Genomic DNA, 20,559 nt, shown 5'->3' with positions numbered 1-20,559 from the left:
AAATACTTCCATGATATATTAACACAAATACTTGTGGATACTGAAATACTTACATGCTACATTAACACCAGTACTTGTGGATACTGAAATACGTCAATGCTATATTAACACCAGTACTTGTGGATACTTTAATACTTCAATGCTATATTAACACTAATACTTGTGGATACTTACATACTTCCATGCTATATTAACAGCAATACTTGTGTATACTTAAATACTTCAATGCTATATTAACACCTATACTTGTGGATACTTAAATACTTCAATGCTATATTAACACTAATACTTGTGGATACTTAAATACTTCAATGCTATATTAACACTAATACTTGTGGATACTTAAATATGTCAATGGTATATTAACTCTTATACTTGTGGAATACTTCAATGGTATATTAACACTAATACTTGCGGATACGGTAATACTTCAATGGTATATTAACACTAATACTTCTGGCTACTTAAATACTTCAATGGAATATTAAGAAGAATACTTGTGCATACTTACATACTTTAATGCTATATTAACACTAATACTTGTGGATACTTAAATACTTCCATGGTATATTAATACTAATACTTGTGGATACTTAAATACTGCAATGGTATATTAAGAAGAATACTTGTGGATACTGAAATACTTCAATGCTATATTAACACCAATACTTGATGATACTTAAATACTTCAATGCTATATTAACACCAATACTTGTGGATACTTAAATACTTCAATGCTATATTAACACCAATACTTGTGGATACTTAAATACATCAATGGTATATTAACACAAATACTTGTGGATACTTAAATACTTAAATGCTATATTAACACTAATACTTGTGCATACTTAAATACTTCAATGGTATATTAAGAAGAATACTTAAGGATACTTAAATACTTCAATTGTATATTAAGAAGTATACTTTAGGATACTTAAATACGTCAATGCTATATTAACACCAATACTTGTGGATACTTAAATACTTCAATGGTATATTAAGAAGAATACTTGTGGATACTTAAATACTTCAATTCTATATTAACACCAATACGTGTGGATACTTAAATAGTTCCATGCTATATTAACACGAATACTTGTGGATACTTAAATACTTCAATGGTTAATTAACACCAATACTGGTGGATACTTAAATACTTCCATGCTATATTTACACCAATACTGGTGGATACTTAAATACTTCAATGCTATATTAACACCAATACTTATGGATACTGAAATCCTTCCATTGTATATTAACACCAATACTTGTGGATACTGAAATACTTCAATGATATATTAACGAACATACTTGTGGATACTGAAACATTTCCATGCTATATTAACACAAATACTGGTGGATACTGACATACTTCCGTTCTATATTAACACCAATACTGGTGGATACTGAAATACTTCCATGCTATATTAACACCAATACTTGTGGATACTAAAATGCTTTAATGTTATATAAACACCAATACTTGTAGATACTTAAATACTTCAATGGTATATTAACACTAATACTTGTGGATACTCAAATACTTCAATGGTATATTAACACTAATACTTGTGGATACTTAAATACTTCCATGCTATATTACCACCAATACTTGTGGATACTTTAATACTTCAATGCTATATTAACACCAATACTTGTGTATACTTAAATACTTCAATGGTATATTAACACCAATACTTGTAGATACTTAAATGCTATATTAACACCAATCTGGTGAATACTTAAATACTTCCATGCTATATTAATACCAATACTGGTGGATACTGAAATACTTCCATGCTATATTAATACCAATACTTGTTGATACTGAAATACGTCCATTGTATATTAACACCAATACTTGTAGATACTTAAATACTTCAATGATATATAACACCAATACTTGTGGATACTGAAATACTTCCATGCTATATTAACACCAATACTGGTGGATACTGAAATACTTCCATGATATATTAACAAAAATACTGGTTGATACTGAAATACTTCAATGCTATATTAACACCAATACTTGTGGATACTGAAATACTTCAATGCTATATTGACACCTATACTTGTGGTTACGTAAATACTTCAATGGTATAGTAATACCAATACTTGTGGATACTTAAATACTTCCATTGTATATTAACACCAATACTTGTGGATACTTAAATACTTCAATTGTATATTAACACCAGTACTTGTAGATACTGAAATACTGCCATGCTATATTAACATTAATACTTGTGGATACTTAAATACTTCCATGCTATATTAACACTAATACTTGTTGATACTTAAATACTTCAATGGTATATTAACACTTATACTTGTGGATACTTAAATACTTCAATGGTATATTAAGAAGAATACTTGTGCATACTTAAATACTTAAACGCTATATTAACACCAATACTTGTGGATATTTAAATACTTCAATGTTTTGTTTACACTAATACTTGTGGATAGTTAAATACTTCAATGGTATATTAACACTAATACTTGTGGATACTTAAATACTTCAATGGTATATGAAGAAGAATACTTGTGGATACTTAAATACTTCAATGGTATATCAACACCAATACTTTATGATACTTAAATACTTCCATTGTATATTAACACCAATACTTGTGGATACTGAAATATTCAATGGTATATTAACACTACTACTTCGGGATACTTATATACTTTAATGGTATATTAACACCAATACTTGTAGATACTTAAATACTTCAATTGTATATTAACACCAATATTTGTAGATACTGAAGTATTTCTATTGTATATTAACACCAATACTTGTAGATACTTAAATACTTCAATTGTATATTAACACCAATACTTGTAGATACTGAAATACTTCTATTGTATATTACCACCATTACTTGTAGATACTTAAATACTTCCATTGTATATTAACACCAATACTTGTAGGTACTGAAGTACTTCTATTGCATATTAACACCAATACTTGTAGATAGTTAAATACTTCAATTGTATATTAACACCAATACTTGTATATTAACACATACACTTGTAGATACTTAAATACGTCAATTGTATATTAACACCAATACTTGTATATACTGAAGTACGTCTATTGTTTATTAACACAAAAACTTGTAGATACTGAAATACTTCTATTGTATATTAACACCAATACTTGTAGATCCTTAAATACTTCTATTGTATATTAATACCAATACTTGTAGATACTTAAATACTTCTATTGTATATTAACACCAATACTTGTAGATACTTAAATACTTCAATTGTATATTAACACCAATACTTTTAGATACTGAAATACTTCTATTGTATATTAACACCAATACTTGTAGATACTTAAATACTTCTATTGTATATTAATACCAATACTTGTAGATACTGAAATACTTCTATTGTATATTAACACCAATACTTGTAGATACTTAAATACTTCAATTGTATATTAACACATATACTTGTAGATACTGAAATACTTCTATTGTATATTAACACCAATACTTGTAGATCCTTAAATACTTCAATTGTATATTAACACCAATACTTGTAGATACTTTAATACTTCAATTGTATATTAACACCAATACTTGTAGATACTTAAATACTTCTATTGTATAATGACACCAATACTTGTAGATCCTGTAATACTTCAATTGTATATTAACACCAATAATTGTAGATACTTAAATACTTCAATTGTATATTAACACCAATACTTGTAGATACTGAAATACTTCTATTGTATATTAACACCAGTACTTGTAGATACTGAAATACTTCTATTGTATATTAACACCAATACTTGTAGATACTGAAATACTTCTATTGTATATTAACACCAATACTTGTAGATACTGAAATACTTCTATTGTATATTAACACCAATACTTGTAGATACTTAAATACTTCTATTGTATATTAACACATATACTTGTAGATACTGAAATACTTCTATTGTATATTAACACCAATACTTGTAGATACTTAAATACTTCAATTGTATATGAACATCAATACTTGTAGATACTTTAATACTTCAATTATATATTAACACCAATACTTGTAGATACTTAAATACTTCCATGGTATATTAACACCAATACTTGTAGATACTGAAGTACTTCTATTGTATATTAACACCAATACTTGTAGATAGTTAAATACTTCAATTGTATATTAACACCAATACTGGTAGATACTGAAATACTTCAATTGTATATTAACACCAATACTTGTAGATACTGAAATACTTCAATTGTATATTAACACCAATACTTGTAGATACTTAAATACTTCAATGGTATATTAACACCAATACTTGTAGATACTTAAATACTTCTATTGTATATTAACACCAATACTTGTAGATACTGAAGTACTTCTTTTGTATATTAACACAAAAACTTGTAGATACTGAAATACTTCAATTGTATATTAACACCAATACTTGTAGATACTGAAATACTTCTATTGTATATTAACACCAATACTTGTAGATCCTTAAATACTTCTATTGTATATTAACATTAATACTTGTAGATACTTAAATACTTCAATTGTATATTAACTCCAATACTTGTAGATACTTAAATACTTCAATTGTATTAACACCAATACTTGTAGATACTTAAATATTTCAATTGTACATTAACACCAATACTTGTAGATACTGAAATACTTCTATTGTATATTAACACCAATACTTGTAGATACTGAAATACTTCTATTGTATATTAACACCGATACATGTGGATACTGAAATACTTCTATTGTATAATGACACCAATACTTGTAGATACTGAAATACTTCTATTGTATATTAACACCAATACTTGTAGATACTGAAATACTTCTATTGTATATTAACACCAATACTGGTAGATCCTTAAATACTTCAATTGTATATTAATATCAATACTTGTAGATACTTAAATACTTCTATTGTATATTAACACCAATACTTGTAGATACTGAAATACTTCAATTGTATATTGCCACTAATACTTGTGGATACTGAAATATTCAATGGTATATTTACACTACTACTTCGGGATACTTATATACTTTAATGGCATATTAACACCAATACTTGTGAATACTGAAATACTTCCATGCTATATTAACACCAATACTTGTAGATACTGACATACTTCCATTGTATATTAACACTAATACTTGTGGATACTTAAATACTTCAATGGTATATCAACACCAATACTTTTGGATACTTAAATACTTCCATTGTATATTAACACCAATACTTGTGGATACTGAAATATTCAATGGTATATTAACACTACTACTTCGGGATACTTATATACTTTAATGGCATATTAACACCAATACTTGTAGATACTGAAATACTTCCATTGTATATTATCACCAATACTTGTTGATACTGAAATACTTCCATCGTATATTAACACCAATACTTGTTGATACTGAAATACTTCCATGCTTTATAAACACCAATACTTGTGGATACTGAAATACTTCTATTGTATATTAACACCAATACTTGTAGATACTTAAATACTTCAATTGTATATTAACACTAATATTTGTAGATACTGAAGTACTTCTATTGTATATTAACACCAATACTTGTAGATACTTAAATACTTCAATTGTATATTAACACCAATACTTGTAGATACTGAAATACTTCTATTGTATATTAACACCAATACTTGTAGATACTTAAATACTTCAATTGTATATAAAGAAGAATACTTGAGGATACTTAAATACTTCAATGGTATATTACGAAGTATACTTGAGGATACTTAAATACTTCAATGCTATATTAACACCAATACTTGTGTGTACTTAAATACTTCAATGTTATATAAAGAAGAATACTTGTGGATACTGCTAATACTTCAATGCTATATTAACACCAATACTTGTGGATACTTAAATACTTCCATGCTATATTAACACCAATACTGGTGGATACTTAAATACTTCAATGCTATATTAACACCAATACTTGTGGATACTGAAATACTTCAATGCTATATTAACACCAATACTGGTGGATACTTAAATACTTAAATGCTATATTAACACCAATAATGGTGAATACTTAAATACTTCCATGCTATATTAATACCAATACTGGTGGATACTGAAATACTGCCATGCTATATTAACACCAATACTTGTCGATACTGAAATACTTCCATTGTATATTAACACCAATACTTGTAGATACTAAAATACTTTAATGATATATTAACATCAATACTTGTGGATACTGAAATACTTCCATGCTATATTAACACCAATACTTGTGGATACTTAAATACTTCCATGGTATATTAACACTAATACTTGTGGATACTTAAATACTGCAATGGTATATTAAGAAGAATACTTGTGGATACTGAAATACTTCAATGCTATATTAACACCAATACTTGATGATACTTAAATACTTCAATGCTATATTAACACCAATACTTGTGGATACTTAAATACTTCAATGCTATATTAACACCAATACTTGTGGATACTTAAATACATCAATGGTATATTAACACAAATACTTGTGGATACTTAAATACTTAAATGCTATATTAACAGTAATACTTGTGCATACTTAAATACTTCAATGGTATATTAAGAAGAATACTTAAGGATACTTAAATACTTCAATTGTATATTAAGAAGTATACTTTAGGATACTTAAATACGTCAATGCTATATTAACACCAATACTTGTGGATACTTAAATACTTCAATGGTATATTAAGAAGAATACTTGTGGATACTTAAATACTTCAATGCTATATTAACACCAATACTTGTGGATACTTAAATACTTCCATGCTATATTAACACGAATACTTGTGGATACTTAAATACTTCAATGGTTAATTAACACCAATACTGGTGGATACTTAAATACTTCCATGCTATATTAACACCAATACTGGTGGATACTTAAATACTTCAATGCTATATTAACACCAATACTTATGGATACTGAAATCCTTCCATTGTATATTAACACCAATACTTGTGGATACTGAAATACTTCAATGATATATTAACGACAATACTTGTGGATACTGAAACATTTCCATGCTATATTAACACAAATACTGGTGGATACTGACATACTTCCGTTCTATATTAACACCAATACTGGTGGATACTGAAATACTTCCATGCTATATTAACACCAATACTTGTAGATACTGAAATACTTCTATTGTATATTAACACCAATACTTGTAGATACTGAAATACTTCTATTGTATATTAACACCAATACTTGTAGATACTGAAATACTTCTATTGTATATTAACACCAATACTTGTAGATACTGAAATACTTCTATTGTATATTAACACCAATACTTGTAGATACTGAAATACTTCTATTGTATATTAACACCAATACTTGTAGATACTGAAATACTTCTATTGTATATTAACACCAATACTTGTAGATACTGAAATACTTCTATTGTATATTAACACCAATACTTGTAGATACTGAAATACTTCTATTGTATATTAACACCAATACTTGTAGATACTGAAATACTTCTATTGTATATTAACACCAATACTTGTAGATACTGAAATACTTCTATTGTATATTAACACCAATACTTGTAGATACTGAAATACTTCTATTGTATATTAACACCAATACTTGTAGATACTGAAATACTTCTATTGTATATTAACACCAATACTTGTAGATACTGAAATACTTCTATTGTATATTAACACCAATACTTGTGGATAATTAAATACTTCTATTGTATATTAACACCAATACTTGTGGATAATGAAATACTTCTATTGTATATAAACACCAATACTTGTAGATACTGAAATACTTCTATTGTATATTAACACCAATACTTGTAGATACTTAAATACTTCTATTGTATATTAACACCAATACTTGTAGATACTGAAATACTTCTATTGTATATTAACACCAATACTTGTAGATACTTAAATACTTCTATTGTATATTAACACCAATACTTGTAGATACTTAAATACTTCTATTGTATATTAACACCAATACTTGTAGATACTTAAATACTTCTATTGTATATTAACACCAATACTTGTAGATACTTAAATACTTCTATTGTATATTAACACCAATACTTGTTGATACTGAAATACTTTTATTGTATATTAACACCAATACTTTTAGATACTGAAATACTTCTATTGTATATTAACACCAATACTTTTAGATACTGAAATACTTCTATTGTATATTAACACCAATACTTGTAGATACTTAAATACTTCTATTGTATATTAACACCAATACTTGTGGATAATGAAATACTTCTATTGTATATTAACACCAATACTTGTGGATAATGAAATACTTCTATTGTATATTAACACCAATACTTGTAGATACTGAAATACTTCTATTGTATATTAACACCAATACTTGTAGATACTTAAATACTTCTATTGTATATTAACACCAATACTTGTAGATACTTAAATACTTCTGTTGTATATTAACACCAATACTTGTAGATACTTAAATACTTCTATTGTATATTAACACCAATACTTGTTGATACTGAAATACTTCTATTGTATATTAACACCAATACTTTTAGATACTGAAATACTTCTATTGTATATTAACACCAATACTTGTGGATAATGAAATACTTCTATTGTATATTAACACCAATACTTGTAGATACTTAAATACTTCTATTGTATATTAACACCAATACTTGTGGATAATGAAATACTTCTATTGTATATTAACACCAATACTTGTGGATAATGAAATACTTCTATTGTATATTAACACCAATACTTGTAGATACTTAAATACATCTATTGTATATTAACACCAATACTTGTTGATACTGAAATACTTCTATTGTATATTAACACCAATACTTTTAGATACTGAAATACTTCTATTGTATATTAACACCAATACTTGTAGATACTGAAATACTTCTATTGTATATTAACACCAATACTTGTAGATACTGAAATACTTCTATTGTATATTAACACCAATACTTGTAGATACTGAAATACTTCTATTGTATATTAACACCAATACTTGTAGATACTTAAATACTTCTATTGTATATTAACACCAATACTTGTAGATACTGAAATACTTCTATTGTATATTAACACCAATACTTGTGGATAATGAAATATTTCTATTGTATATTAACACCAATACTTGTAGATACTTAAATACTTCTATTGTATATTAACACCAATACTTTTAGATACTGAAATACTTCTATTGTATATTAACACCAATACTTGTAGATACTGAAATACTTCTATTGTATATTAACACCAATACTTGTAGATACTGAAATACTTCTATTGTATATTAACACCAATACTTGTGGATAATGAAATACTTCTATTGTATATTAACACCAATACTTGTAGATACTGAAATACTTCTATTGTATCATATCATATCATAGGCCCTTAACGTCGAGGACGACGATTGGCAAGGCGCTTCAGTCTTCTACAGTTCAGGAAGTCTGTGTATTGCTGGCAGGATCTTTTGGCACCAGATCTTATAGCAGCTTGCCACTTTGCTCGGTTGCCGGCAGAGGTTTCCCAAGTATTGTGAGGGATGCCGAAGACCTGGAGGTCACGTTTCAGGACATCCATTTATTCTTGACATATCCATAGTAGTTGCCTGAAACGTCAAGCGCCGGGGCAGGGAAGTAGTGGATGAGTGCATGCCCAGAACAGAACATCCACCTCTGGACCCAACATTGCGGACCCCAGCGGAGCACAGGAGTGCGACAGCTGGAGCAGTGGTAGGTTGCCCCGCAGTACCCGCTAACTGGGTGTTGATCCCTGACCGTTGATCGTTCTTGATTCATCCGCTCAGTGATCCGCCATGGGAGACCGGTGGTTGAAAAATATATCAGCTGCGCTCATACCATGACTGCCAACTCCTGCTGCCGAGATGACATTTTGCTATTTGACCACATAGCTGGGGTCTGGATTGGTGTAAGCCAGGGCGTGTCCTCACGCCGGAGGGCCATGCACTCAACACCTCTGGGGCTCCAGACTACTCCGAGATCCCACATACACTTAGCCTGGGGCCGCAAGGTACCCAGTTAAACCGTGATGTACCACGAGGAGGTGGCATGCGAGTCTTGACCAGTGAGACGCTCTAACCACCAGTGGGCAGGGCTTACTAAACTGCCTCCCCTTCACTCTTGCGAGTATAGGTGGCGGTTACAGCTGGAAGCAAGAGGAGCAAAGCACCTGAAAGCCAAGCAGCTAAGCACTCTACACATTCACTAAGCTACAACACTACACGCTCAAAGGCCCTGTGTGCAACACACCACATCACATCTATTAACACCAATACTTTTAGATACTGAAATACTTCTATTGTATATTAACACCAATACTTGTGGATAATGAAATACTTCTATTGTATATTAACACCAATACTTGTAGATACTGAAATACTTCTATTGTATATTAACACCAATACTTGTAGATACTTAATTACTTCTATTGTATATTAACACCAATACTTTTAGATACTGAAATACTTCTATTGTATATTAACACCAATACTTTTAGATACTGAAATACTTCTATTGTATATTAACACCAATACTTGTAGATACTGAAATACTTCTATTGTATATTAACACCAATACTTGTAGATACTTAAATACTTCTATTATATATTAACACCAATACTTGTTGATACTGAAATACTTCTATTGTATATTAACACCAATACTTGTAGATACTGAAATACTTCTATTGTATATTAACACCAATACTTGTAGATACTGAAATACTTCTATTGTATATTAACACCAATACTTGTAGATACTGAAATACTTCTATTGTATATTAACACCAATACTTGTAGATACTTAAATACTTCTATTGTATATTAACACCAATACTTGTAGATACTGAAATACTTCTATTGTATATTAACACCAATACTTGTGGATAATGAAATACTTCTATTGTATATTAACACCAATACTTGTAGATACTGAAATACTTCTATTGTATATTAACACCAATACTTGTGGATACTGACATACTTCTATTGTATATTAACACCAATACTTGTAGATACTTAAATACTTCTATTGTATATTAACACCAATACTTGTGGATAATGAAATACTTCTATTGTATATTAACACCAATACTTGTGGATAATGAAATACTTCTATTGTATATTAACACCAATACTTGTAGATACTGAAATACTTCTATTGTATATTAACACCAATACTTGTGGATAATGAAATACTTCTATTGTATATTAACACCAATACTTGTGGATAATGAAATACTTCTATTGTATATTAACACCAATACTTGTAGATACTGAAATACTTCTATTGTATATTAACACCAATACTTTTAGATACTGAAATACTTCTATTGTATATTAACACTAATACTTTTAGATACTGAAATACTTCTATTGTATATTAACACCAATACTTGTAGATACTTAATTACTTCTATTGTATATTAACACCAATACTTGTGGATACTGAAATACTTCTATTGTATATTAACACCAATACTTTTAGATACTGAAATACTTCTATTGTATATTAACACCAATACTTGTAGATACTTAAATACTTCTATTGTATATTAACACCAATACTTGTTGATACTGAAATACTTCTATTGTATATTAACACCAATACTTTTAGATACTGAAATACTTCTATTGTATATTAACACCAATACTTGTAGATACTGAAATACTTCTATTGTATATTAACACCAATACTTGTAGATACTGAAATACTTCTATTGTATATTAACACCAATACTTGTAGATACTTAAATACTTCTATTGTATATTAACACCAATACTTGTTGATACTGAAATACTTCTATTGTATATTAACACCAATACTTTTAGATACTGAAATACTTCTATTGTATATTAACACCAATACTTGTAGATACTGAAATACTTCTATTGTATATTAACACCAATACTTTTAGATACTGAAATACTTCTATTGTATATTAACACCAATACTTTTAGATACTGAAATACTTCTATTGTATATTAACACCAATACTTTTAGATACTGAAATACTTCTATTGTATATTAACACCAATACTTGTAGATACTTAATTACTTCTATTGTATATTAACACCAATACTTTTAGATACTGAAATACTTCTATTGTATATTAACACCAATACTTTTAGATACTGAAATATTTCTATTGTATATTAACACCAATACTTTTAGATACTGAAATACTTCTATTGTATATTAACACCAATACTTGTAGATACTTAAATACTTCTATTGTATATTAACACCAATACTTGTAGATACTGAAATACTTCTATTGTATATTAACACCAATACTTTTAGATACTGAAATACTTCTATTGTATATTAACACCAATACTTTTAGATACTGAAATACTTCTATTGTATATTAACACCAATACTTGTAGATACTGAAATACTTCTATTGTATATTAACACCAATACTTGTAGATACTGAAATACTTCTATTGTATATTAACACCAATACTTGTAGATACTGAAATACTTCTATTGCATATTAACACCAATACTTGTAGATACTGAAATACTTCTATTGTATATTAACACCAATACTTGTAGATACTTAAATACTTCTATTGTATATTAACACCAATACTTGTAGATACTTAATCACTTCTATTGTATATTAACACCAATACTTGTAGATACTGAAATACTTCTATTGTATATTAACACCAATACTTGTAGATACTTAAATACTTCTATTGTATATTAACACCAATACTTGTAGATACTTAAATACTTCTATTGTATATTAACACCAATACTTTTAGATACTTAAATACTTCTATTGTATATTAACACCACTACTTGTAGATACTTAAATACTTCTATTGTATATTAACACCAATACTTGTAGATACTTAAATACTTCTATTGTATATTAACACCAATACTTTTAGATACTTAAATACTTCTATTGTATATTAACACCAATACTTGTAGATACTTAAATACTTCTATTGTATATTAACACCAATACTTTTAGATACTGAAATACTTCTATTGTATATTAACACCAATACTTTTAGATACTGAAATACTTCTATTGTATATTAACACCAATACATGTAGATACTTAAATACTTCTATTGTATATTAACACCAATACTTGTAGATACTGAAATACTTCTATTGTATATTAACACCAATACTTGTAGATACTGAAATACTTCTATTGTATATTAACACCAATACTTGTAGATACTTTAATACTTCTATTGTATATTAACACCAATACTTGTAGATACTGAAATACTTCTATTGTATATTAACACCAATACTTGTAGATACTGAAATACTTCTATTGTATATTAACACCAATACTTTTAGATACTGAAATACTTCTATTGTATATTAACACCAATACTTGTAGATACTGAAATACTTCTATTGTATATTAACACTAATACTTTTAGATACTGAAATACTTCTATTGTATATTAACACCAATACTTTTAGATACTGAAATACTTCTATTGTATATTAACACCAATACTTGTAGATACTGAAATACTTCTATTGTATATTAACACCAATACTTGTAGATACTTAAATACTTCTATTGTATATTAACACCAATACTTGTAGATACTGAAATACTTCTATTGTATATTAACACCAATACTTTTAGATACTGAAATACTTCTATTGTATATTAACACCAATACTTGTAGATACTTAAATACTACTATTGTATATTAACACCAATACTTTTAGATACTGAAATACTTCTATTGTATATTAACACCAATACTTGTAGATACTGAAATACTTCTATTGTATATTAACACCAATACTTGTAGATACTTATTTACTTCTATTGTATATTAACACCAATACTTGTAGATACTTAAATACTACAATGCTATATTAGCACTGATACTTGTGGATACTTAAATACTTCAATGCTATATTTACACTAATACTTGTGGATACGTAAATACTTCAATGCTATATTAACACTAATACTTTTGGATACTTAAATACTTCAATGCTATATTAACACCACTACTTCTGTATACTTAAATACTTCAATGGTATATTAACACCAATACTTGTAGATACTTAAATACTTCTATTGTATATTAACACCAATACTTCTGGATACTGAAATACGTCAATGCTATATTAACACCAATACTTCTAGATACTTAAATACTTCCATGCTATATTAACACCAACCAACTTCTTTATCCTTGATTGTAGCTTTGTTTTCATACTTGGCAGTTCCATGACTTTCCTGGAGTCACTGTGTCTTAATTAGATTTTCTTACATGTTTATCCTATGTTAGCTTATCAGAACGTGAGGTATCATGTTCTTGCCAAACAAACCTCTCTGTTCAAACTCAACTCTCAATCTTGAACTCTTTCCCAGATATAACAACTCTTCATTCCTGCTTAAGGTCAGTCTTTTTTTATCGTTAAACAATATTTTCTATTGTAAAAATTTTCTCCTATTATTGCAATTTAGTGCAAACATATTTCTGCCTATCATAAATCCGGTTTATTATTGTTTAGACTTTTCATATTGTTACAATGTATTTTAACCTTTTTTTTTAGTTTTTGTTCCAAATATTACTTTCTTTCTTTTTGGCTTAGTTATGCAAACCGCATAACCAAACTAGCTATCTACTTCACTTTCTACCATCGCAAGGCCTCTATGTGCAAAAACAGTACTCATTATCCTCCCTATAACGTCTATTATTAATGTTCCATCTCATAAATATGTTCTTCTATCTTTTCTCCTTAATTAAATTAAATATTACTCATATTACCTCTTATGGTGCCTAAAAACTAATATTAAAAATTCATAATGATTAGTTAATGATTAAATATAGTTAATTTCATATGCATAATCTAGAAAGTGTTTTATTGTTATAAAAAGAAAAAAAGAAAATAATAAAAGCAATACACAAATAAAATATATATTAAAAAATTAATAATATTTTAATAATAAAATAATAAAATTTTCATTTTAGAAATATTATTTTATGTAAATTGGATGGAATTTTCAAAAATTTATGAATATGAAACATTTGTTCATCATCATTCAATTCTGAGCAATGTCAGGTCACCCTGCTAGTCAAATATAACTTATTAGACGCCATTTTATGTTTACTGTGTTTCAAATGTAGTAAAATTCTTTATTTTTAGTCTTAGCAGTAATGGCCGTGATATTTGTAGTAGTAGTAGTAGTAGTAGTAGCTGTTTGTATGACATGATATACAGGTAATTGAAGCATGCTCCATGCCAAATCTTTTACTAATCTGATGAATACTTTTGAATCTTATTTGTTGAATTTTTATCTTTGATAATACTTATAGTAGTAAGCATTAATACCCCCCCATAAAACACCTGCTTATTCAAGGATGCTCATTATAAAATTTGGTACAATCTGTCAAATATTTTGGAGCAGTATAAAATATTTATTTATTTATTTATTTTTTTTACTAATAATTGATTCTCCTCCATGAATTCCTAGAAATTTAACAATGCTCCATATTAGTGGAATTCAAAGTTGCTTCATGTTAAGTTTGAATCAATTATGTTGGAACATTTATCAATGAAATAAACAAAAGAATAGAAAAAAAAAGAACATCATAACAGACATTCAAATGAGGAACTGTGTACCTTTTCACCATTAAAATATTCAAATGAATTTAAAATTTGGGGGTCTTAATTGTTCTATATTATAACTATGGTTCAAATTTCATACAAATTAAAAGATATTTGAATTTTGATTTAAAGTATTTTATTTTATCTAATTTTTAATTATTTAAGTAATATAAAAGTTTAATTTATTTCTTCTTTATTTCAGATGATAAAAGAGAGAAATGTTCTTCTGCTTCAAATGTTCTTTATTCATCTATCAAAGCAAATGATAATTCAATTACTGAATTAATTCCTCCCCATTATTCAAATATGCAATCAGTGAGCAGTTTGAAAGAAATCACCCCAACTGAGACATGGCAAAAGTTTGAATCGAAATATGAAGCCTATGACAATCGGCCAGTGAAAGCATTAAATAAAAATGCTTACAAAATAATTTCTGATGCATCCTATTTGAATTGTTCTACACCTCAGATAAAGAAACCATTTATTTCTAACAAGAAAATGCTGCCTTCTGAAGAATTTGTTAGTAAGACATTCAACTGTGGTGAAAGCAGCCGTCAGGAAATGAATATCACATGCAATACAAAGGAAGTAAGTGAGATTTTTATGATGATCTTTAAAGTGTGCTTAAAAATATTTGTTATAATAATAATTTTAATAATGCAACTAGTAATATTGATAGAACATAGAAATGAAAGAAAGAGAATCTACCAGAAATGTGACACATTAGTTGGTATTATGAAAGACGGTAATGAAAAGTCTAAAAAGTTAGAGAAGGGAAAGCACCACCCACACTTCCACTGTAAGAGAGTACTGAAATCTCAAGGAGGTTTATTGTCACTAAAATTTGAGAAAAAGCCATCAACTGTTCTCAGTAAGAATTTAATGGTAAACTGCTGTTGCGAGAATGCAGCTTTTTCATTTTAAGATGCATAAACATTTTTTAAGCTTGCTTTAACATTATTATTTATTGTCTTTCTTTGTAGAGCATGTTTCTAACATGAATCCATTACTGACATTCTTGTAGAGTTCATAGCATATTATGTGACAAATGGAAAAGGCACATCTATTTTCAAAACTGTCTCTTTTTTAAGTGTGTGATTTTCAAGTAATTACTTTAAAAATATAATTGAAAATTAAAATTTTGCTGTCTTAATTTTATTTTTATTAAAATTCTACTTGCTTATTTTCCATAATTTTTGGTGCACACTAATATTTTCAACTGGTAAGTTTATCCATAAGTTTTCCTGTTATTGTGCATTGTCATATTTCAATATAAATAAACTCTGAATTGTCATTCCATCTAAATTTCTAAATTCCACACAGCTAAATATAAAGAACGAGCATTATGAAAATGTTTTTCCACCAATTTTCTTTATCGCATTAGATGTGTAGATTCACTTAATCTTGTTGCTGTTTTTTATTTCTTATTTAAAATCTAACTTGTTGCATTTTTCTTATTTTTTTAATTAAATTTGTATTTAATATCAATTAGCAAAATTGTTGCATATTTTGTTTATATTAAAACTAGCTGCCCATATCGCAGGAAAGGAGACTAATTCAAGAGATTCCATACCCAATCTTGAATAATTATGCATAAACACAGAAAAACTGAAAAAAAATCAAATAACTTAATTGAATGCAATGATTTGTTGTACAGACATATATCTAACAAAATAGAAATCATGTAAAAGTATGACTACTCAAGCCACCATTTTTGGTCAGCGATTTTTATCCTGTTTTAACTAGATCTGAGCCGAACTAGATAGAACCTAGTGCATGTAGACATGGCGAATCGCCAACAACTAGGCAAATGTCAAACTTTGTTGTTTTATTTTTTTTCTTTTATTTTGGTGGCCAGCCAAGCGACTGCTGATATTCATAGACTGTAGATAGATTCTCTAACATCTGGGTGGCGTTTGATGTGGGTGGGCACACTATGATTTTATAAATTAGAATAGCAATCATTTTCATTATAAAAAAATGAAAATTTGAAAAAGGTTTTAAATTTTAAAATAAAAATAATTTGATTTATTTTAATAATTTTTTCAAATGTAAAATCTGATTGAAATAATTGAGATATTAAAATATTCCTTATGCTAAACTGAACCAGAAAATAATAGTTTTTTTATTCAAAACCATTAATTTCTGGTTCATAAGGAATATTTTAATATCGCAATTATAATCAATTTCAGACAAATTCATGAGAAACCATCAATTCTTTTTGTGTTTCTTTTGAGACAAATGCTATTGGAATAATTTTTTTTCTCTTTTAAGACATTTTCTTGAAGCAAAAAGAGTATTCATTTGTTTCTATATTTCTTGCTAATTTCAAGTAGACATTTTCTCTACAATACCTACGCAAACGTTCATTGATAGTCAAAGTATATACATTATTCCAGTGTTTTCTGAGTGAAAATATATTCTGCATTGGATTTTGCACATTGTATTAATCTCCATATATAATAAAATGACTGCAGAAATTCTCCTCTGGACCAAAGTATTGTAGGTTTGCAACAACAGTTGCCACATACAAATTCAATACAGCTAGGCTAATAGCCACTATCTTATGTAGCTTTCAAACACCTTGGCAGACACATTCAATCATGATAATAAACTACTACATTATATGCTAGGAATAACAGCATCACAATTGTAACGTTGTAAGAGGATGGGGCACCTATTTCTCCCTTTAAATATTTAATCCTACCACTGCTACTAGTCAACACCAGAAGAATGTCTACATGCTCCCCATAACAGCTTCTGAAGTTGGGTTGTTTATTCTGAAAACCGTTCATGGGGAGGTTGGGGTTTTTTTTATTCTACGCTGGGTTGGGGTCGTGAAAAATACCCTCTTTCCTTTTTTTTTTTTTTCTACTTCCAATTTTTGCCTGTCCACTCATTTGCTATAATCCTGCCGTTTTCATTATCTGCTGGGCGTTGCCAAGCAAGACTCACAGAAAAATGGGATTTAAACTGCAGAAATGCCCATTAACTAATTTATTAGGATATACTACTATCTTTTCTCATTCTGATCGCCTACAAGCGGAGGATGATGTTTGCAGTGGTTTGATGAATAATGTTCACTTATTTTTTTTTTATTTATATATTTATACTTATCCTCTTTGGTCATACATTTTTTTTCTTTTTGGATTTATGCATTTACTGAAGTGCAATGATTTAATCATGTGATTTTTTTTAGAAACCCATTACAAATGTGAGGAAGGGATATTATTTTGCAACTATTGCATACTTTAATCTAACAAATTATTAACAGATGATGTAAAAAAAACACAGGACTACAGGACGCAAGAGTGCTAAAAACAAATACAAACATAATAATCCTTCAAAAACAGAAATTTAACTACTGGTAACCTTAAAATTATCCTAATATTTCCTAAATACTGGCAACTTATTTTGAATAATTCAACATGTTAACATACATGCATAATTAAAAAGAATATGCATATTGTCTTTTAACACTCAATAATCGCACAACCATATAAGATTAAATCAACTTCTACACCTGATGCAATTCTGCTAAAAAACATATGCAACCACTTTGGAGGAGGAGCCAAAAACGAACTAAAAAAAGTTTTTGCCTTGTAACGAGGATTATTTAATAAAACTTTTAGAGGATAATTGTCACATTGCCTTGACATATTTATCTGAAAAATTATGGAACCATCAAAATCCAGAAATAGTAATAAATGTATCCACAAGTACAATCAAACAACATCTTAATGAAGTTTGTTTTACACTGAAAAAGGTTATAGGCATGCATGTTGGTGTAAACACAGCTGATAATAAATCTAAAAGGAAGATTTTTTTCGAAAAACATTTTTTAAAAATTATTTATTATCAAGATAAAAGTAATTTAAATATGTTCTGCAGAAAGCTGGAGGACAGATTTCTATGTGGTCAATGATGCAGAATATCACTACGAAATTAGAAGGGACCAAATGTATATTGTGTTGCATTGTACGGCAGTTAAAGTATTGCCTATTATAAAATAAATGAAGGCTGTATTATAAAAGATGACTTCATCCAATGTATGGTACGAGCATTTGAACATTTGGCTAAGACAGTGAATTTAAATGAAATGGTGGTTGTCATAGATGATTCATTCTTCTATTAAACATTCTTTGCTCACAAATCTTCAAGAGGTTACAATTCTTTGATGGAGATCATATCGTGCACCATTATTTCCAATAGAATTTTTTTAAGTCAAAATCAAAAGAGATAATGTCAGAAAGGTTAGTTGAAGCGGATCTTCCTATTGGACTAACAAAATTCCAATATCGGTTGAATCATATAAAAGAAGTGTTTAGGCTAGCAGTCACCCAAGCTGATAATCCACTTCATACGATGTATTACTTTCAGCATGTTCAAAAGCAATATGCAGCTGTAATTGCCAAAGAACATTTGTCGTATGAACAATGATTATAAATATTTATTTTCTGTTTTTTTATGCTTATTTGGTTATTTGCTATTGTTACGATCATGTCTCATGTTGGGACTATGTAAAAGTGCTCACATAACAAAATAAAAAAAATTAAGGAAAAAAAGGAAAAAGTCCCCTGGGTTTGATATATTTTGCCAAATAAGAGAGAATGGGGAGGCTCTTTCAAAAACCTGTAAAATATGGAATGGATGAACAAACAGCACAGTGGAAGCAACAAAAAGCAAACATGAATATTAAAGAGAAATGAAAAGAATGTAAGATTAAACAAAAAAAAACATTGTGAGGTTGGGGGTGTCATACGAGCGGAAAATATATCAATAAACAACAAAACAGAGCAAAACAAAAGACAATAT

The 20,559-nt window shown here is 28.1% G+C and overlaps 1 protein-coding gene across 8 annotated transcripts in view; it reads left to right on the top strand.

Annotated features, from left to right (window-relative positions):
* Positions 1 to 20,559, top strand: part of LOC145276861 (centrosomal protein of 97 kDa-like) — a 417,991-nt gene that overhangs the window by 247,926 nt on the left and 149,506 nt on the right. For all 8 annotated transcript variants that reach the window (XM_080128261.1, XM_080128260.1, XM_080128256.1 and 5 more), the window contains one exon: positions 15,947 to 16,332. In XM_080128261.1, coding sequence (XP_079984387.1) covers positions 15,947 to 16,332 — 386 coding nt within the window. The remainder of the gene's footprint in view (positions 1 to 15,946; positions 16,333 to 20,559) is intronic.

Source organism: Euprymna scolopes, chromosome 5, assembly GCF_053919585.1.
Source record: "Euprymna scolopes isolate OS-2025 chromosome 5, ASM5391958v1, whole genome shotgun sequence".
In the NCBI taxonomy this organism is placed as follows: domain Eukaryota; kingdom Metazoa; phylum Mollusca; class Cephalopoda; order Sepiida; family Sepiolidae; genus Euprymna; species Euprymna scolopes.
Note: the sequence above shows the minus strand (reverse complement) of the source record. Positions and strands in the feature narration are given on the sequence as shown.